This window comes from Typopeltis vanoorti, chromosome 15 (assembly GCF_054136105.1).
Source record: "Typopeltis vanoorti isolate ZY-2024b chromosome 15, IOZ_Tvanoo_1.0, whole genome shotgun sequence".
NCBI classification, from domain to species: Eukaryota; Metazoa; Arthropoda; class Arachnida; order Uropygi; family Thelyphonidae; genus Typopeltis; species Typopeltis vanoorti.
In genome coordinates, this window is record NC_143563.1 from 48,624,096 (window position 1) to 48,646,839 (window position 22,744).

The 22,744-nt window shown below is 36.5% G+C and overlaps 1 protein-coding gene across 2 annotated transcripts in view; it reads right to left on the minus strand.

Annotated features, from left to right (window-relative positions):
• The window catches only part of LOC150098746 (structural maintenance of chromosomes flexible hinge domain-containing protein 1-like), a 733,568-nt gene that overhangs the window by 389,448 nt on the left and 321,376 nt on the right, over window positions 1-22,744 (minus strand). For both annotated transcript variants that reach the window (XM_090405871.1, XM_090405872.1), the window contains exon 21: window positions 5,984-6,083. In XM_090405871.1, the coding sequence (XP_090261997.1) occupies window positions 5,984-6,083 (100 nt within the window). The remainder of the gene's footprint in view (window positions 1-5,983; window positions 6,084-22,744) is intronic.

Below are 22,744 nucleotides of genomic sequence, written 5' to 3' on the forward strand. Positions count from 1 at the left end.
TTCTTTGAATGTTGGAGGTTTTAATGTGAAAAATAAAAAAGACATTTCCTATCCTAATTTACCATCTGCAATATGCCCAGTGGAACATGGTCCTGAAATACCCATGCCAACATCTGCACAAATTTTAGAAGAATAACTCAGCAGCGATTCAAATGAACAAGTTGAAGATTTCAATGATGAGGAATACAAAGATAATGGCCCACTAGAACTTTTTTCACAGACCAATTTAAATTACTTGGTCTTCCTAAGGAATCTGCAGAACTGCTGGGCTCGGGACTAAAAGAAAAGAATTTGTTAGCCCCTGGCACTTCGTTCTCATGGTTCAGATATAGAAAAATAGATCTTCTTCCTTACTTTTCAGAGGAAGGTGATTTAGTTTACTGTAGCGATATTCCTGGAGTGATAAGCAAATTCAAAGTAAAATATGAAGTCATCAATTCTTCAAAAAGAAGCCTCAAAGCTGTGCTTCTCCATAATTACAATAAGTATGCTTCAAGTACCAGTAGCACATTCCATGCATTTGAGAGAATGATACAAAAATTTAGCTTTCATTCTCAGCAAACTTAAGTACAATGACATTGGATGGACAGTTTGCAGTGATCTTAAAATCATATCTATGATTTTGGGAGAACAAACAGGCTACACCAAATATCCATGCTTTTTTTTTGTGCGAGTGGGACAGTCAAGATCGAGAGCAACACTGGATCAAGAAGGAATGGTCAGAAAGAGTCACATTAGAACCTGGAAGTAAAATGTGTTACATGAAACTTTGGTTGCTCAGGAAAAAATCCTTTTACCTCTGCTTCTTGATCAATCCCAGCATAAAGCTAGGATTGATGAAGCAATTTGTCAAGGCTTTGTCGAAAGACGGAGAGTGTTTTAAATACATCTGTGCAAAAGTTCTGGGATTATCTACAGCAAAATTGAAAGAAGGTATTTTTATTGGTCTGGACATCAGGAAACTTATGAAGAATAAACTGCTTGAAGAAAAAATGGCAACTATTGAAAACGAAGCATGGAAAGCTTTGAAAGAAGTGGTGACCAAATTTTTAGGAAATCACAAGGACACCAACTGTAAAATGATTGTGGAAGACATGCTACAGAAATTCAAGGATTTGGGATGCTCCATGAGCTTAAAAGTGCACTTTCTCAACTCTCATTTAGACTACTTTCCTGAGAATCTGGAAACTGTCAACGAAAAGCAAGGAGAGCGATTCCACCAAGACATCAAGGAGATGGAAAGAAGGTATCAGGGCAGCAATAGTCTGCCATCATGTTGACATGATGGCGGACTACTGCTGGATGTTGCACAGAGACGACCTGAGAAAAGAATTTCACAGAAAAAGTTCAAAAAGAAGCTTTGAAGGAAAAAGAAAAAGACACCACAACGAATTATAAAGTATGTACTAAAAGTATGTGATAGAGAAAAATGGAAGAGATATTTGAAATCAGCAGTCAAAAATAAATCAGAAACAGTTAATTGTTTCTAGACAACTTTTCATGATTCGAATTTTACAGGCCATTGTTATTATTATTATTACAGATATCTCCATGGAGTCAGTAGACTCATCGCAGGAGACCCAAACTAGCAAAACAATATCTGTCATATCTCTTCTTGAATTCATTTACAGACAAAGAGCTCACAACTTAGTCAGGCAATGAATTCCACTCGTTTACCACCCTCCAGGCAAAAAACCTTGTTCTGACACCTTTGTTAACCACACTCTTCTTTAATTTCCAGAGACGACCTCTTGTTCTTCCATCACTATCACATAGCTGAAACATTTCCCCTGCATCAATCCTATAAAAACTGTTCAGTAATTTAAATGTTTCTATCATATCCCCTCTTCTTCGCCTATCAACCAATCTCTGCAATCACAAGCTCTCAATCTATCAATAGGGGGGCATTTATCACTCACCAACTTGGTCACTCTTCTCTGAACCCTCTCCAGAGCCTCCTCATCTCCAAGGAATCCAGGTGACCAGACCTGAGCACAGTAATCCAAATGTAGGTGATTTAAATTCCAAAATAGGCAAAGAGGATACACACAAGCCAACCATTGAGAAATATAGTTTATATATTGAGACTAATGATAGTGGGACTAGATTGATCAACTTTGCTTCTTCAAGAAATATGGTTATTGGTAGTACAATGTTTAATCATAAAGATATTCATAAAATGACTTGGAAGTCTCCTGATAAAGACACTTTTAACCAAATTGATCATCTTTTAATAGATGCAATACACCTATCCAATTTGATGGATGTTAGAACCTACAGAGGAGCAAATATTGATTCTGATCACTATTTGATTATATCAAAGATTAGAAGCAGAATATCTAATGCAAGGAAGATATATAGGTCGCATGCTAGAAAGTTTAATAAGGAAGGATTGAAGGAATTAGGAGTTAAAGCCAAATGCGGTGAGAGAATCAGTGAAAACCTGTCTGATCAAACCATTGGTGAGGCTTGGAATGTTCTTAGGGATATCATGGTGACAAAAGCAGACAGAGTATTAGGAACAGTCAGTAGAGGTAAGTATAACCATTGGTTTGATGCAGAATGTGAAGTGTGACTGTATTAAAAAATGAGGCATATAAACAAAGGAACCACACTCGTAAAGCTGTGGCGGAATATTGTTTGGCTACAAAAGAAGAAAAAAGAGTGCATAAAAATAGAAAGAAGAAATACCATGAGATGAACTTAAGGAATTGGAACATCTCAGAAGTATTAATGAAAGCAGATCTTTCTATCAAAAGTTAAATAGTAGTTGGAAATATTTCCAGCCTAGAAGGACGTTATGTAGGAATAAGGAGGGTATAATTTTTTTTTGAGTGGGAATGAAATGATACAAGGAAGAGGGACAGAGCATTTCGATGAATTATTGAATCAGAATATATCTGGTCAATTAGACTATATGGAAGAGAGCCAAGACCTAGAAGCAGCTGAACCAGTACCAACAGATGCAGAAGTGGAGGCAGCTAATAAAAAACTTAAGAATAATAAGGCCCCAGGAATGGATAGGATACAAGCAGAATTAATTAAAAATGCAGATACAGAATACTTTAAGCAACTGTGTCAACTTATCAACAAAATCTGGATTAATGAAACAATTCCAGACGAATGGAATCTGAGTGTCATATGCCCCATCCATAAGAAAGGTGATGTAATGATAATATGTTCTAACTATAGAGGAATTAATTTACTATGCACAACTTATAAAATTTTCTCTAACATTCTATTTAAGAGACTTTATCCCTATGAAGAGAATGTTATTGGTGATTATTAGTGTGGATTCTGTCAAGGAAGATCTATAAATGATCAGATTTTTTTATATATGCCAATTACTTGAAAAATGTAATGAATTTGAAATTGAAACACACTACCATCTTTTCATAGATTTTAGAGCTGCATATGATAGCATAGACAGATCTAACTTATTTATTGCAAAGCAGAAACTACAGATTCCATGAAAACTTATTGCTAACTACAATGAGAAATACTCGTTGTTAGATCAAAATTCGAATATGTTGTCTGATCCAATATATATAAAAAATGGCGTTTAACAAGGGGATGGCTTAGCTTGCTTATGTTTAACATAGCACTTGAAAAGGTTTTCAGAGATGCTGGCATTAATACAACGGGAACTATTTTTCTATAAATCAGTACAAATTATGGCATACGCAGATGATATCGATATTATAGGAAGGACACGAAAAGCAATGGAAGAAACTTTCATCAGTTTAGAAAAGGCAGCAAAGAAGATGAATTTGCAGATTCACAAAAAAAAAAAAAAAGTATATGCCAGTAACTACTAGAAAGATTTGTGATAAAAATCCTTCTCAAATTGAAATTGGCTCCTATAAATTTTAAATTGTACACAGTTTTATATACTTGGGATCAGAATTAATTGTAAAAACGATATCAGTACTGAGATGTATTCTTTCTGAAAATAGATGCTTCTTGCACTTACGAAACACCTAAAGTCACATCTGATCTTAAGAAAAACAAAGATAGTGATGTACAAAGTAGTTGTAAGACCAGTGTTAACTTATGTCTCTGAAAACTAGGTATTATCAATGGCAGATGAAAGATTGCTAGGTCTGTTTGAAAGAAGAATTCTCAGATATATTTTTGGAGCAGTACAAGAGAATGGTGTGTGGAGGAAAAGATATAACCATGAACTATATAGATTATTTAATGAGTCGGGCATTATTAAGTTCTTTTTCTCTCCCGTAGTCCTAAATGGACCGTTGGGTCATTCATGATGGTAATTGATATTCTTTGTTAGCCTCCTCCAATCATCTCGGTCTCTTGTTCTTGATGTCAGTTGAGAAAGGAAGGAATCTGTCCATTTTTTGATGTTATCAGTCCATTTTAATCGAGGTTGGTCCCTAACCCTTGGTCCCGGAATGATTCCTTATAGTGTTTGCTTTGGAATGCCATTAGCCCTCTCCGCATGTCTGAACCATTTTATGTCTTCTTCTGATGCCTGTCAGAACATTTTTCCTTCTTCTCCAGTCTATTGAATCAATCAGTTTTCGGACATTTGCATTGGTTTTGTGAGCAGTACAGTGTTCTGTAAGTGTTCATTTCAAAAGACAGGAGTCTCCTTTCATCTTCCCTCAATAAAATCCAGGCCTCACAACCATACAAGAGGACAGAATTCACCAAGGTGTCAATTAGTCTTAGTCTGATTGTGATTGCTATTCTGTTATCTCCCCACAATGGTTTTAACTTCTGTAGGGCTACGGTTGCCTTAGCAATTCGGTATTTAATGTCGGTTTTTGAACAATCATCTTGACTCAACGTGCTTTCCAGATAAGTGAACTTGTTTACATTCTCAATTTGTTTATTGCCAATTTGTATCTTTAAGAATTCAATGTCTGATTTTGAGGTTATCACTGTTTTTGTTTTTTGTAGGTTTATGTATAATCCATATTTTTTCAGTGTTCCGAAAACATGGCTGGTTATCTCTTGTAATTCTTCTTCACTTTCTGCCAGAAGATCGATATCATCTGCAAAACGTAAGTTATTTATTCTTGGTCCACCAACTACTATTCCAGTGTCATATTCATGAAGAGCTTCATCTATGACACATTCCAGAAAACAATTAAGTATTAAGTACATAAAAATACATTATTAAGTACATAAAAATAAATAGATTAATTTGGACTAGACACATTATATGCATGGATAGCAATAGAATAGTTAAGAAGATGTTAATGCTAAGCTGGAAGGGAAAAGAAAAATTGGAAGACCCAAAATAAGATGGGAAGAGGGAGTCATGCAAGATATTAACATTTTAGGAGTCAAAAATTGGAGGAGTTTGGCATTGAATAAGGAAGCCTGGTAGAAGTTTCTGAAGAAGGCCAGGACCCACACAGGGCTGTTGAGCTAATGATGATGAAATAAGGAAACAATGCATAGTCCCAGGGAAGTTAATAAGAAACTTTATCAAGCACATGGTGTGATACCACGCTGTTCCTATATCAATTTATAAATTAGCATGGATATGAATCAATACTGATTACATATTACTTTTTGTTAGCCCACTTTTCGCCTATAGATTCATAAATGTCAATACAAAAAAATGTGGGCTTGACATACTTCATGTATTGGAGAAAAACCAATACATGAAGTGTCAAGAACCTCAAAAAGATGTCTGGGAATTAACATATGCAAATACATTTGGCTACAGGAAGTTTCCTATAGAAAAGCCTGCCACTAGGTGACTCAGCTTCAGCTGAAATATATGGACAGGATTTGAATCAATATCCTTTCTAATCAAAAGGGATCAAAATTTGTAAACAAAAATGTTATTTTAGCAAATAACATTTTCATTTACATTCCAAATGTAAGCATACGGAATTTCTAATACCACTATGTGAGAATGTGTAATTAATAAGATGTGATTCACAACTCTTAAGGTTTGAAATTTTCCACAATGTTTATTGCAATATAATATAAACAAATTTCTTACCTTGCCTGCATTGCTCTCAACAACTCCTTTGGCAATTATTCCCTTGATAATTAAGGAATTTCCCTTAACTTGTACAGTTTCATAACTCAAATCCAAACCACTGTTAATAAAAATTGATATAAGTAACCATAAGTAATACATTCTATCTCATCAGTTAATTAACTCTGTTACATTAATATCAAAGAAAAAATAAACCAAAAAGCGCGTGTGTGTCCACTGCCCGCATAATAGCAGCTAATTACATTTTAAGTAGGTTACCCAATGCACATAACTGCAAATTTAGTAATTTATGGAATCAGTTTGCTAAAGTATATTTAAACCAAACCTAGTTCAAAAACAAACCAGGCTAAAAGTATACAATACATTAGCCCTACCGGTCTTAATGTATGGAAGCGAAATCTGGACAATAAAACAAAAAGACAAACAAAGATTAACAACAGCAGAAATGAAGTTTATGAGAAAAACTGCAAAGTATACCCTATTTGATCACAAAAGAAACGAAGATATTATGAAAGAATTAAACCAAGAACCAGTAATTGAAAAAATTAAAAAATATAAACATAGATGGATGGAACAAGTTCAAAGAATGAAAACAGAAAGATTACCAAAACAAGCCATTAGGAAAAAGAAAACCAGGATGTCCTCTTAAATGATTCAACGATGACTTCTAAGGCCGGAACGGGCCATACTAGGCCTAAATTCTTGATACGTATGATGATGATGAGTTTGCTAAAGTGATGATTTGGTAGTGATGGTATTCAACTAAATACTGGTGGGTCTATTGAGCTGGGTAAGGCCATAAAATCCATAACATTTTTAAAAAAAATTCGAAATACCCTTAGTGACACCACTTAGTGGGGACGTGGTGTCACTCTGGTAGATGAAATTCATCTCCCACCCAAAGACAATCCCTAAAGGTTGACAAATCTTAACTGGCTGCTCTTGATATCTCCAAAACTTTTCACTGAGTTGGGCAGAAATGCCTATTAGGAAAACTCCCTAATATGCCTTTGGTCTGCTCCCTGACTTCTGCAACTGGATATCCAGCTTTCTGGCAAGACGCTTACTTCAAGTGATGGTGGATGGCTCCTTATCTTCTATCTATACAACTAATGATGGGGTTCCACAAGGCTCTGATCTCTCACCCACTCTCTTTCTTCTATACATAAATGATCTACTCAAGCTGACTGCCAATGTAATATACAGTTTTGCTGATAACAGCACATTACACTTCTCCTTTTCATTTGACAAACCCTGCAAAGCACAAATCACCACAGTCTCCAGAAATCTAACCTCTACTATCTTAAATTCCAATATTCACGGCATTCATCAATGGGGGTTTGGATAATATATCAACTTCAATGTCAACAAAATATAGCTCTGCATTATTTCCCACAAAAAAAAAAAAAACCTATTCTTCCAATCTTACCTTTGACAATACTCAAATATTTATTCAAGATGAGATTCATCTTCTTGGAATAACACTAACTTCTAATTTCTCTTGGCACAAACATATCACCACTCCCCATATCTCCTTTGCATCCAAAAAATTATGCTTTCTCTTTTGCTAAGAGTGTTATTTTAACTTTGAACAGCTCTAAATCACAAATCCACCCAATCATTGAATACTGCTCTCACATCTAGAGTGGTGCCCCTAAGAGCTCTAGGAAAATACTGGATTCCATACAGAAAGGAGTAGTTAGATTGATTGACGACCCCTCCCTCACTAATACACTCCATTCACTTTTGCACAACTGTTCAACCTCCACAGCCGTCATCTTCTACAAATACTTCTATGGCTGCTGCTCACTGGAGTTGGCATCAATAATTCTCCGACTCTCTTACAAATCTGTCCAAATGCATGCAGCAGCAAAACATCATCCTCTCACAGTTCAACTTCAGACCCATAGAACAAATTTCTCCTTTTTTTCATTTATTCCTTTCACTGCTGCCTTCTGGAACAGCCTTCCACACGTGTTTCCAAGGAATACAATCCACAGCTTTTCAAATCAAATCTTAATAATTGTTTATCACTCATTCATGGTACTAACGTACTATAGGTTGACCAATCTCTTGTGGATAGGCTCCATGAAAAGGAGGGGGAGGGGATTAAAATTTAATGTGAACAAATGTAAGCATATCTGATTTGGTTAGAAGATAATATTAGATGGATATAAGATTCAGAAAATGTTATGAATACAAAGATTTGGTTATTTTGGTTGAAAAGAATTTAAGATTAGGAATCATATTGGTAAGATAACATAAAACTCAGTATATCTGAAGGAATAATTTAACAGCTTCATCTGTAGGAAATAAGGAATAACGATAGCATTATACAAGTCTTTAGTCTGCCCAAAAATGGATTGTAGCTCCCATCTTTACTCACTAAGTTTTTTAATGGACATCAAGAAAATTTCGGATATTTCAAAAGAGATAACTGACTAAGTGCAAAGAGACTAAATCACGTCGGAAGTTTTTTCCCCCCCTTGGTTAGCTCTCTGCGGTACTTAACCCTGAACTTTGGTCCATCCCCCTCTTTCTCCGATGACGTAGCATTTCCTGTGGGACATCTAGATTGATGGTTGTAGCTTACGCAAATGGTATTTGTAACTTAGCTCTTGCATTTTGCTAGAGCTGGAATATTTGCTCTGGAACATGTTATTGTTGAACTAAATTTATTTTAGACTACATCATCATCATCATCATCATCAAATTCGTGATATATACCCTCAAGGGGTGAACAGGATATGATAGTACTACATGAAAAATTTACATCATTACTAACTTCCTATCTACAATTTTCCTTATATTTCTGTCTTCTAAGGTACTTTTCACTGTATCAATCCACTATATCTTGGTCTTTCTCTGGGTCTTTTTCCTGCCAACCTGGAAGAGGACACTTGTTTTGCTAATATTTCCTCTCCCATTCTGCTTAAGTGACCATACCATCTGAGATTAGCTCTGCTAATGCATTCCTGGATGCTGACAATATCAAGTTCTTTCATAATATCCTCATTTTTAATATGATATTACCATTGCTGATATCTGTTCATGCCCCTAGTCTTTCTCAGGACTCTCATATCTGCAGTCTCTAGTCTTTGGTCAAGTGTTTTACTTCGAACCTAGCTCTTAGATCCATAAGTTAAAATTGGTTTAAACACTGTCTTGTATACAGCTAATTTAGTGTTTTGGCTAATTTCTCTCTTATTCCACATAAATTTATTCAGTTGACTTCCTACCATACCAGCTTTGTTGATTTTGTTGTCTATTTCAATATTTAACTTATCATCTTCACTAAAAATTGTGCCTAAGTAGCTTAAATGTTTTACTTGTTCTATAGGTTCTCTATTCACAATGCAGTTAACATTTTCAATGTTTCTGCCTATTTTCATTGTCTTTATCTTTTTAATGCTGACTTTCATACCATATCTATTACAACAGCTATTCAATTTAGTCAGGGAATCTTGTAGACCTGTAGAAGAGTTATTTAGAAGTATAACATCATCCACATAAAGCAAAGAGTTGAGATTAACACCAATAATTTTGATATCAGGTTTAATATCACTTTCCTTCATAATTTGATCCATATAGATAATGAATAAGAGAGGGGATAATGTACATCCTTCTCTCACACCAGATTTAACATTAAATATCTTCCTGTACTTCCTTCAATTCTAACTGCTACTTACAATTCAAATAAAGACTAAGTATTGCTTGATATAATGCCCCATTAACACCATATAACAGTAGTGTTCAGAATAGCTTCTCTCTTGGCACCTTGTCATATGCCTTTTCCAGATCAATAAAACTTAAATACAGATCTTTCTTATATTCCCATGATTTCTCAACTATCTCTTGTAAAGTAAAATCTGATCCTGACAGTCTCTATCTGGCCTGAATCTAGAAATCTGGTGATGTTGAGTTGGGGTAAGTTTTAGGATTTGTTCCAGTAGCTGACTTTTCAGTGTTTGCCCTGGTTCACTGGTGAAAATAACGAGGGCCTTGTTTAACTGAGCTACGCACCAGCTGGCATGAAATTCTGTCGTCATACCATCATTTGAGATTTTGGTATAAGTCAATAAGAATACAATTTGGTCGGCTAAATCCCAAATTGCCAGCCTATCCTCATCCGTTCAGTATCCAGGTAGATACCTAACAGGGTGTACCATGAGAAGGTGAGGTTGGACATTAGGTCAAAAGTCCTGGTCGGTTCTCCGCATTCCTTTGAAGGCTATGTGGAAGTGATCCTCTCAGTTAAATAGCTTTAACCCTTAAGCATCGCTATTATAGACTAAATCATGATAATTATGAGTCTTCTAAATTTATCTAAAAAAAAATGGGGATTTAATTGAAATTTATAAGTTAATGCAGGATATATATAATATAGATAACAGAGCTTTTGACATATGGCTGAACCACATTCTACTAGGGAATATAATAAAAAGCTAGTGAAGAACAGAACAAATATACAAAATATTTTTTGCTGTTAGATTACAAAAAATATAGAACAGCCTTCAATAAAAGGGTTACAGAATTTGTGAATAACTAAAACAGAATTAGATAGTTATGGCTCATGCACTGCTGACAATGTATTGTTATGTGCCTGTAGTTTACAATATGCATATGAAAAATATATTATTATAAAATAATTTTTGAAAAGTGAGAATGAATGAGGAGTTAAGATGAACAAATTTGCAAAAGCCATCCTATATGACATTGGTGAAACTCATGGTACTTTATCAGTTGAGCACAGTGGTGATTAGACAGTACATGGTTCACCTGCTGCAGAATTTTTATGGTCCCATATCTGTACTCTTTGATGAACTCTTATTTCTAATCCAACTCTCAGATCATTAAATTAATAATGGTTTCAAAACTGTCTAGTATATTGCTAGTTTACTGTTTTGACTAATTTCTCTACCCACCATACCACCTTTGCTTGTTCTGTTGTCTATTTCCATATTTAATTGGCATCTTAACTAAAAAATCATGCCTATATAGCACAAATATTTTAATATTTTACTTGTTCTATTGGTTCCATATTGTGATTACAGCTGAAGTTTTCCATATTTCTGCCTACCCTCATAGTTTTTCTCTTTTTATTGATTTTCATGTTATATTTGTAACATCTGTTCAGTTTAGTTGAAGAATCATGGAGACTTATAATATAAGAGTACATCATCATCTGCAGAGGAAAAAGATATTTCCAGGAATATCAGGGATAAAAGGGAAGAGTTTGTTGCCTTAGTGAATACCCAGATTGTAGGCATTAGTGAGACCAAACTCTCAGAGGCAGACATATTAACTGGTATCAAAGTAAAGTATATTTAAGAGGTATAGACAAGATAGAATAGTAGAGGAGGTGGTGTGCTGCTAATAATAACAAATGATTTGAGTTCAGCCAAGGTATAAAGCTACGACTGCCATACTAGTAACAATTTTCCATATAACAATGAGTTTGAAGCTATCTGGTGTGAGGGAAATATAACAAGATCAATTATGGATCTGGTAATTCAGTTGCTAGTCACAATGTAATGCATCACCAAATCAACACAATTGGGTGTTAAACAAGTGATTGTCGTGGGAGACTTAAATTATCCAAACATTGACTTGGTAACGATGAAATATCATGAGAAGAATGAAGCTGAACTTATTGAGCTGTTGCAAATGTCCTCAAGCAGCAAATGACAGAAAGAACTTGAGGTCAAAATGTTAGACCTGATTATAGTGCCAGAGGGGAAATTCAATTAAGACATAACTGATCTGCCTCCAGTTGGTGATAGTGATCATGCGTTATTCGCTAGGGAAGTGGCTAAGTTTATGAATGTTCCATACAGAAAAGGTTACATGCTGAACTACAAAGCAGGAAATTATGATCAACTGAGAACACAGTAGGTTCAATGCAATGGTATTTGTTGCTGGATGGGAAGAATATCAACAGCATTTGGGAAGCATTTAAAAAATACTTAAATTATGCAATATTGGAATGTGTCCCTAGAGTTCGAAAAATAAATAGGATATGAGTAAAATAGATGTGTAATCTTATTAAGCAAGAGATTCATAAGCAAAAGATTGTGGAAGAAATATTGTTGTATCTAATAAGTAGTATCTAATGTCATATAAATTTCATATAATTATCAAAATTATAAGGTACATGCCAGAAGAGTTACAACTCTTGTATGGAAAGCTAAGTGTGAGTACGAAAAAAATAACTAGCTCTGAAAGATAAAAAGAACCAAAAGTTTTTTTTTTTAAAAGTCAGGTGACATTAACAAATGAGTGCCCATTTTGCTAAAAGCTATCAACCTTATGTATACAACACTGAGCTCACTGCTACCTCTTCATGAGATGAAGAGGTAGCAGTGATACCTTGTCAGGAGATACTAGACCTAATGCATAAACTGAATAAGAACTCAGCAATAGAAACTGATGGGATATCAGCAGATATGCTAAAAGAGTGTTGTTCACATGAATGGACTGTGCCTTTGACCAGACTATAATTTAAATCTCATCTTATCTTTCCACTCCTATGGTATCTTTCCACAGGAGTGGAAAGAATGTATAATAATCCCACTGCACAAGGGTGGTGCAAAGACTGATGTGTCAAACTCTTGAGCTATCAGTATCTCTGGAGTGGTGGGTGAAGATTTTGGAAAAGAGCTTGTAAGATAAGAGCTTGTATATGGAATCGGTTGACAATGAATCTATACTTTGCAAAGAACATCATGGATTTACTAAGGTCACATCTCATAATAATGTTATGTATTATAAAATGCTATTTTATAATAATAATATAATGTAAAAATCATTATGTTGCAAGTAAAAGAAACAATGAATGTGAAAAATTAGTATGCAGGTGACAGATGCAGAAGAGATTGATCAACTAATGAGTGCCAGTTTTACTAATGACTGTTTGCTGATGACACAAAGATATGCATGGTAATCAGGGATGTAACTGAATTGCAACACTTGCAGAATGATTTGAATAGGCTAGAATTGAGGGCATGTGAAAATAGTTATCACTTTACTGTAAATATATAGTTATGCACTCTGGTGTAATGAGGTATCTAATGTCATATTACACTGATGGGATTAAGCTGGAAGAAACTCATTAGTCTAGGGATCTTGGAGTCTTGGTAGATATGCAGTTGAACTTCAGGAGCCATGTAGCAAATACTGTGAATACAACTCAGAGGACAATTGCAATACTAAAATGAACCTTGACATGTAACAATAAGGAAGTCATTTAGCCGCTTTACAAGGCCTTGATAATATAACCTCACTTTGATTATAATATGCAGATCTGGACTCCTGAGTGATGCAAATATAGTGGAGAAAATGGGGGAAATTGAGACAGCCTTCCCATGCCTCCCCACCATTAGTGCTACTTTGTGGTACATTGTTGGTGCTTCAGACAAAAGAAGCCCCAGAGATGAATCACAGATAATATGAAGCTAATGTCTCAAACAAGGTGTCCAAAGGTACCAAGCCTCCTGAACCACTTACAACAACTATGATGAATACAAAACTTAAAAAGCTCCATGCCAGCTCAATGGTCATCCAGAATAACAAGGATCGCATTGCTTGTTTGGGTGGAGGGCAAGCTGTGAAAAATAAGTTACAGTCTCCTAAACAACACTCTCTCAAGATAAGTTCCTTAAACATAGAAGGTCTATCTAAATCCAAAACCGAGGTCATCGGCAAAATAGCCAAAGACAAAGCAATTGACATCTTGGCTCTCCAGGAAACCCATGTACCTAACACAGCCCTCAATAGACTAAAGATCCCAGGCCTAATTCCGGTGTCTTATAACTGCCATCCCAAACATTGCCGGACAACATACATCTGGCCTGGCCTCAAGTAGTGTTTCCAAATTCACGACATTTTGGAACCTTCGGGAATCGAGAATGGGAAATCGTATTTCCCGAGAATTCCTGAAATAATCTTTTCCATTTAATTTTTGTTGATCATTGTAATAATGGCTATAACAGTAAATATTAATAAACAGAAAAGCCGTAGAGAAGGTGGGGCAACCAGGGTTCGTGGCCACGGCGCAGTCTTTCAGAGGTTTCAAGACACTCCTATATGTAAAAGGTCGAAACAAAAAATGAGTAAATAAAATTTCCTAAATGAAGGTTGACTGGAATTTCATGACTAGTGCATCTCTTGCCCTGAGCGCTAAACAGGGGTCACTACAGTATCATTTTGGCTAGGTTTCTGTTATATTTCAGGTTTTCTCAAAATATAAACAATGTAATTAATGCAAACTTTATTTAACCAAACCTTATAGTACACAGTGAGTTTTTACATATATCACACAATGTATTAACATTCCCAATCTCATTTAAATATTTTATTTATTAAATTAAAAATTAATAGAAAACAAATGCAAATATTATTCGTTTGAAAATAAAAAAAATACTTCAAATAGTTTTTTGTCATTTTTAAAATGAAACTTTAAGAAACATAGAGCATTAATTGCCCGATCAGACAATCGTGAACTTTGCTTTGTAACAAATATACTTGATGTGGAAAATTTTTCTTTCATTTTCTGTAGACATTGGTCGAATTGTTAAGAGTGCGTCTAAAAGCATCAAGTTAAGAGTGAGAGAATGCATTGCTTCATATAAGCTCATTTCCTTCCTTAGAGAAGCAAATATTTTGTCTGCATGCATAGGGCTAGGCTTTGATGTCGAAATTTATATTGCTTTAGTCAATTCACTCTTCATATCAGATTCTGAGTAAGGACATCCTTTATTTTTTTTATTGGAATTTCTTTTGCTGTAAATGTTCCTTTAAAAAGTCTTTCCATTAATGACTTCACCAATCGTGTAATTTCATTCTTACTTGACAAGGCAAAAAATTCATCCTCTTCCATCTCACATAAACAACTAATGTTGCTCAAGCACTTTGTGAGAGACACAAGATCTCCATTTCTACGTTTAAATTCAAATTTTATTTCCATTAAAAGCATTTGGCTCATTGAAAAATTCTGTTTTTCTAAATTACTGAACTGGAACTTAAACATCCCTTCACTTGCAAGAATATTAGCTTCTCTATTGCTTAAGGCTTCAACTGCTAATCTTACAGGTTGTAAGCAATTCAACATACCTCTCAATATCTCATAATACTCTTCTTTCCATAAGTGATCGAGTTTCAGCTCTCGTAAAACAGTCTTAATCGGATTTACGATCTTTAAAAATCTCTCTATCATTCTCTCCAGTGTGTTCCAGCGTGTTTTACAGTCCAAAATGACTTTTAGTTCCCTCTTTTCACTCTTGGTTATTTCTTGCTGCAAAAGATAATTTTTTACTAGAGAATATTTAAATATTTTCATAATTCTTCGTACGCTGCTAATTGCTGAAGATAGATCATCTCACAAATCATACTGATCAGCTCGGGCCACACCATCTAACTCAGAATCACTGTTATCATCTTTATCATATTCAGAATCTGTATTGAATTCACTATCACTGCTACAAGTCACTGATGTTTCACCTTTCAACTTTTTAACATAAAATACTTTTGTTACAGCTAGATGTAGCGCATGGTTGTAGCAGTACTGTTGAATAGTTGGTGATAATTTTCCGAATTTTTTCATAACAGCTGCACCGTCACATGTAATTGCAACCACATCACTTTCAAGTTTTAACTGAAAGTTTTCTAATCTTTCCTGAAGAAAGGATAAAGGATAACACTTTTTCTGCAGAATAGTTCCCATGTATTCTTATTAAACCAAGGTTCATAGAGGTCTCATTGCAGTATACGAGAACATTCATGTATCTGCGATTATTGCAACTGGTCCACTCACCTATTGAAATACTCAGTTTTTTATTATCACATTTGAATACTTCCAATTTCTGGATGTACAGTTGTTTCACTTTACTATAATAATTATGTATTAGTGTCATAACTGAAGATGGACTACTTGGCAACTGCATTCCTTTGCTTGTGAAACTTTCCCTAATAAACTCACTTTTTGTGATGGTGTTGACTGATATCATATCCAAGGCTGCTAATTTGCTTACAGTTTCTTCTAAATCCAGTCCCTTGACATAATGTAAAATTGTCATTTGTCACTTAGAACAGCGCTTCCCAAACTGTGGGCTGCAGCCCCCCTTGGGGTCCGTAGGTTTTGTTGACGGGGCCATGAAATAATGAAAACAAATTTAAAATGTTCTAAGACTAAGTAGATTTTTTTTATTTTAAAAGAAACGTATTTAACTTTTATTATTTATTATTTCTTTTTTGTTATTTTTTATATTTTAATGGAAAAATTCACACATTGGTGTTGGTTCACAAACTTTGCTTCCTGCATATTTCAGCGCTTAATGAATATTAGTAAATATTGCTTATTCATATGTTTCATTTCAAAGCAGTAGTTAATTGTATTTACTTCAAATGCTCTCCAGGAAAGTTCCAAATCTTCCTCTCCCTTTTATCACATGTTCGTAATCAGGGACTGTTGATATTGACTTTATATATATATATATCAAAACTCGTTTTATGTTATCACTGTCATCCGAGCTAGTTTTCTGTTACCAATAAAAGTTTCGCATATACTTCACACATGAAAAAACGCTTAAACAAGTTCATGTGGGGAGATAGTAACTCGCTTGCAGTGGTACACAACACACCCTCCCTAACAGCCACTATACTGCAGAGGCAATAAAAACAAGTACTTTTATTATGCCAGTGAATAAGGTATGAAGAGTCTGTGTAATATATTTCTCAACAAATAGTGCAATTAGAGACAACTGGGATAAAAACACACTAATTAATGAATCGCATGTCCCCTCATACAGAAACTATGCTGTATAGACTGAAACAAAACCATATGTTGCATGGGCAAACACAGTATCTAACTAAAAACTATTGTTATTAATTAGATGTGTGCGAGTTCGATTTCCCAAGGCAGCAATAAAATTCAACCGAACGTGTTAAAATTCGTAAAAGTGTTAAAACTAAGTAATATATATATATATATATAATGAATGTTATGGCAGTTTCACATATGGAATTCGGTTGAAGAGAGTTAGCATTTCAACTCAATTGTCAGCTATGCTTTTATCTTTCGGCTGTGCGATCTTTTGTTAATACCACACCAATCATATGCACGTTTTAATAACCTGCCTTTGCTGTCGGTTTTGCGTTAGGCTTTATTACCATAAAGAGAGAAAAGTCACAAAAGAGAAAAATGTTCCTGGTCCGGGGATTCCTATATTCAGATAATATTCACTAATTTCATGTTATCAGTCAGTGGTGTGCTCAGTGGTGCACTCAGGATTTAATCTTGGAGGGGGCCAAGCGCTCAGGATTTAACCTTTGGGGGAGGGGTTGAGTAGACGTTTTGCGAATACACACTACACATCGCATACGACCTATAACTGAGCATCTGCAGTGATCGCTAATTCATAGCGTCGCTTGGTGTCGCACTGATTAGATCGTCGGCTTGTCGAGAGCTCCTGAAAAGATTAGTATTATTTTGTGTTAATATTAGATATTTTACTAGAATTTTAAGTAGTATTGTTTGCTTTTTGTTTCTTGGTGTGTCTGTGCAATTTTTGCGTGTTTTCTGTTATTTTAATTATTATTTTTAAGAAAAGATAGCGTACACATGGCACCAATAAAGAAAAAAATGGCGGCCAGGTCGCCATGTTTGTTTAAGAGTTTTGATGTAAACAAATTTATGCAATGTGCTGTCTGTGAGATGTATGCCTTGCGAAGAGCGGTGGGAGTCTGGTTAGAAAGTGATGGAGTTAATATGTGTAAAAAGTGTAAAGAGAATGAGGACTTCAAGCGTGTTTTGTGTGTCGAGAGCGATATCGTGAACGATAGTCAGAATGTAGAAAATGGTGGTGTGCTAGAGAATTGCGTGGTAGTGTCAGATAGGTGTGAGAGCGTCACCGAAAATGTAAATGAAGATGCGAGTAGCGAAATTGCCCGTTTGAAATGCGCGATACACAGAGCTAAAAGACAACTGGAGCGTATGGAAAAATGTGTGTTGAACGTACTGACAAATAACCGGCGGAAGTCTGTGATGGCAAATAATAGAATGTTCGCAAACGTCAATAAAATGAAGGAGCGAGTGCTGTATGGGGATTTGCTATTAAGAGGCGTAATAATTGAGAGTTTAATGAAGTCGTACCAGCCAGGTGCGAACATAAAGGACGTCAGCGAATCTATTCGACTGCAAAAACAGAGGGTGAAAGAGATGATAATCGTGGCAGGAACGAATGATTTGAAAGAGGACAAAATGGAAATGATAGAGGATATGAGGGAGTTGTTTGAGGTAGCAAAAGAGAAGAGTGAGAGAGTTAGGATGGTGAGTATCTTACTGCGGTATGACAGTGAAGTGTTTAGAAGGAGGGCCATAATTGCCAATGACTTTAAGCGTGGGTTATGCATGGAGAGTGGTGTGGAATTTGTGGAATGAGTTCGATGGGCGAAAGGTCTTATATAAGATAGATGGGTTGCATTTGAATGGAGTTGGTGTACGGAGACTTGAAAGAATGTTGAATGATGTGGAAGTGGATGTACAGACTCAGGGAAACTAGATTTATTAAGGGGGGGGGAGTAGATATGCAGACTTTAGGGGGGCAGTTAAGTGTATGAATGAGTATATTATGCCAGAGCGAGTACGACGGACAACAAATCAGAATGGGATAGTTAGTATAAGGCATCAAAGTAGGGATGGGAAAAATGGGCTTCTGCGATTCATGTACACTAATGCCAGGAGTATTAGGAACAAGAAGGAAGAGTTTTTGGCTATGGTTGGAACTTCCAGGCCACAGGTTGTCAGTATTAGTGAAACATGGCTGACAGAAGATGATAAAGCTAGTGGGATTGAATGCGACGGGTATAGCGTGTTCAGGAGTGACAGGGTGAATAAAAAAAGGGGGGGGAGTGTTATTGATGATAGCTGATGATCTTCAGCCAAGGAGTATAGAAGTTGAACTGCATGATGGGGAAAAAAGAACATTTGAGGTTGTTTGGTGTGAGATAGAATCCAGAAGAACAAAATATACAATTGGGTGCTGCTATAGACCGGGTGATGGAGTGGATGGTGGGGATAGTATGCATAAGCAAATAGAAGAAATGAGTGGAAGGAGGGTAATTATTATGGGTAATTTCAATTATGGTAACATTGACTGGAAAGAGGAGAGGGCACATGGGAGGAAGGAATTGGATTTTATGCGGTTATTAAGGGACAACTATCTACGGCAACATGTATTGGAAAATACCAGGGGGCAGAGAGTGCTGGACCTAGTAATTGCAACCGAGAATGTGGCTGTAACGAACATGACCATGTTGCCACCAATTGGTGAGAGTGACCATAAGGTCATGACTTGGGAGGTGGCTAAAAGAGTCGAATTTACAATTAAGACAGGGTACATGTGGAATTACCAGGCTGGTAAGTACGACAAGCTTAGGTGTGTGCTTGGCTCAATGCCATGGCATGTAAAACTGCAAGGGCTGGATGTTGATAGTGCATGGGAGGTGGTTAAGAACTGTTTGCAAGAGGCAATGGTTGACTGTATACCAAGATTCCGAATAACAAATCAAGTAGGGGTTAAATGGATGAATAACACTATTAAGCTTGAGCTGCAAAAAAAGATACAATTGTGGAGGGAATTTAAGGAGAAGGGTGACCATCAGGCGCAGGAACAGTATAAAGCTCAGGCCAGGATGGTAACAAGGGTGGTAAGAAAAGCAAAAGCAGATTACGAAAGGAAATTGGCCATGCTGGCTAAAGAGAATCCCAAACAGTTTTTTCAATATGTTGCAAGTAAAAGGAAAAATGCTCATGGTAGAATGATCTTAAAAAACGCTGAGGGTAGGGAGGTAACCGAATCAGTCGATATTGTGGAATTACTGAGCGAGCACTTTGCAAGAGTATATCATCCAGGTGGTGACTTTGCAGGAATGGAAGAACCAACAGCTTATACTGGAATTGTGATGAATGAAGTAGAGGTAACTAGTCTATTACAGAACCTCAATGTCAATACATCTGTGGGATTGGATGGTATACCAGCTCGTGTCGTAAGTGAAGCGGCCAAAGAATTGTCAGTGCCCTTGACCATTTTGTTTAATTTGAGCCTCAGGACTGGGTCAGTCCCAAGGGGGTGGAAAGAGGGGAAAATAGTTCCACTGCACAAAGGTGGTTCCAAGGCTGCTGTTGAAAATTACCGGCCAATCAGCATAACAGGAATCATTATCAAGGTCTTAGAGAAAATAGTCAAGAGGAAAATACAAGATTGGATAGAAGAAAATGGGATACTGTATCGGGGACAGCATGGTTTTGTGAAGGGTAGGTCATGCCTCAATAACTTGCTCACGTATTATAACACAGTGACGGCTGAACTGGATAAGGGTAATGGGTTTACAGTGATTCTACTGGACCTTGCCAAGGCCTTTGACAGGATACCACATGGAATTCTAATCAGTAAATTGCAGCATATGGGAATGGACATAGGGTTGGTGAGATGGATAGGAGGGTGGTTGACGGAGAGATATCAGTGAGTGGTTTACTCAGGAGTAGAGTCCACAAGACGGCCTGTGACTAGTGGTGTGCCACAAGGATCTGTTCTTGGACCACTGCTGTTTAATTTGTTCATAAATGATATAGGAAAGGATCTGAGAGGAACAGTTCATTTGTTTGCGGATGATGCGAAGTTGGGTAGGGCAATAGTGAATGCAGATGACATCAAAATTTTGCAGGATGATTTGGATAGATTGGAGGTCTGGGCTAAGGAGAATGGATGTCAGTTTAATGTGGCAAAATGTAAGGTTATGCACTTTGGGGTGAAAAGATTGGCGGCAGTTTACTGCATTGGTGGAACTGTGCTCCAGGAAATTGATGAGGCACGAGATTTAGGAGTGTTGGTGGATAAGGAATTGAAATTTAGGGGACACATTGCAAAAGTGGCCAAATCAGCTCATCAAATCACTTGGTTGCTGAAGAATATGTTGACAAGCATAGACAAGCAGGTTATTGTTCCTCTGTATCGAGCCTTGATAAGACCCCATCTAGACTACTGTGCTCAGATTTGGTCACCTAGGTTTCTTCTTGATGGGAAGGAGGTGGAGAGGATCCAGAGGTGAGTGACCAAGATGATAGCAGGTTTGTGGAATGAACCGTATGAGAACAGGTTGAGGATTTGTGGGTTGCAAAAATTGGTTGATAGGCGGAGGAGGGGAGATATGATTGACACATTCAAATTACTGAAGGGTTTCTATAAAATTAATTCAGAAGATATCTTTGAGAACAGGGCTGGTTGTGGGAGGACTAGGGGACATCCATGGAAACTGGGCAAAAGTGTGGTTAGTAAAGGTGTTAGAGCTGGGTTCTTTACTTTTAGAGTAGTGAATGAGTGGAATGCGCTCCCTGAGTCTGTGGTGGATGCTGTGACAGTGAATGAGTTTAAGGCGAGGTATGACAGATACTGTATGAATGTCAAATAGTTGTGATGAATATGATTTAGGGCCTCCCTCGATGAGTCTAATGACTCCCTGGAGTTGCCCGTAATAATAGTAATAGTAATAAGTAGCACACAACATAAATTAAAAAAATGAATTTTAATTAGGAAAAGATTTTTGGAAATTTTTCTAGTGTTTTTTCCTTTTCTTTGGGGGGGGAGGGTGCCCGGACTCCTTGCCCCCCCCCCCCCCCTGGGTGTGCTAGTATCGGTAAGTGGTGATATTATTTGATCTATTCTACGTTAAAAAATTTAACCTGGAGATGGATAAGTGGCTGATAAAAAATAAAAAAAAAATCCCATGAACAATCAGAAGAAGCAGAAACAGACTCAAAAAAAAAAAGGACAGTATTTCATATTTTACCAGAACAGCCCGCATCATCTTCAGAACCAAACAGTAAGCAGCAAAAAATGTAATATATGCATTTGATTTTTGCAATATTCGCTGTGTATGTTTTGTATTGAATATAAATACAATAAATATTATAATAATATATCTCTCATTATGATTTTTTTTCGAGGGGGGCCATGAAATATTTTAATTTTTGCAAAGGGGGCCCTGACATCCAGAAGTTTGGGAAGCACTGACTTAGAAGATGATGGCATTGGTTCATCATTATTCAATTCAGACTGTTTTTTCCTTTTTCATTCCATGAATGAATACTAGGTGCCTATGTAGACTGCTGGTTGATGATGCTTTGCATTGCATAAGTTTTGGAGCATATCTGGCAACGAGCTGATTCGTTATCTTTATCTTTTTTAAAATATTCCCAACATTCTTTATACTCTTGACTCATATTGTGAAGACCGCGTGGTTAGCCTAATGGCTTTGCGCTTCGCAACCATATGCCTGGGGAAGGAGTGTCCCAGGTTCGATTCCCGTTGTAGACGTGAGGAATTTGAGGATCTTCCTCAGGCATAGCCAAGTTAGCTGGTCTTGGGTGCGGTCAATAGGGTTTTTTCTGCCAGTTTATCTGGCGTTTTTCATCCCGCAAACAGGCAAACCGGCCCTATGAACATACGCCTCTACAGTCAAAAATATATCCCCCCCCAGCGGCAGACCAGGCGACGGGTCGGTTGGGAGTAGTACTAACAAGAAGTCGCATCTAAAGTAACACGTGGACCCTGCATGGGAAGCGGGAATAACGCGTAGTAGAAGAAGAAGACTCATATTGTGAAGGCAATCTAAAAAAATATTAAAATATGATTTATGATTTAATAAAAATAATTTATTAAAAATTTTCCCGATTTCCTGACCAAATTTTCTCGGGATTCGGGAACA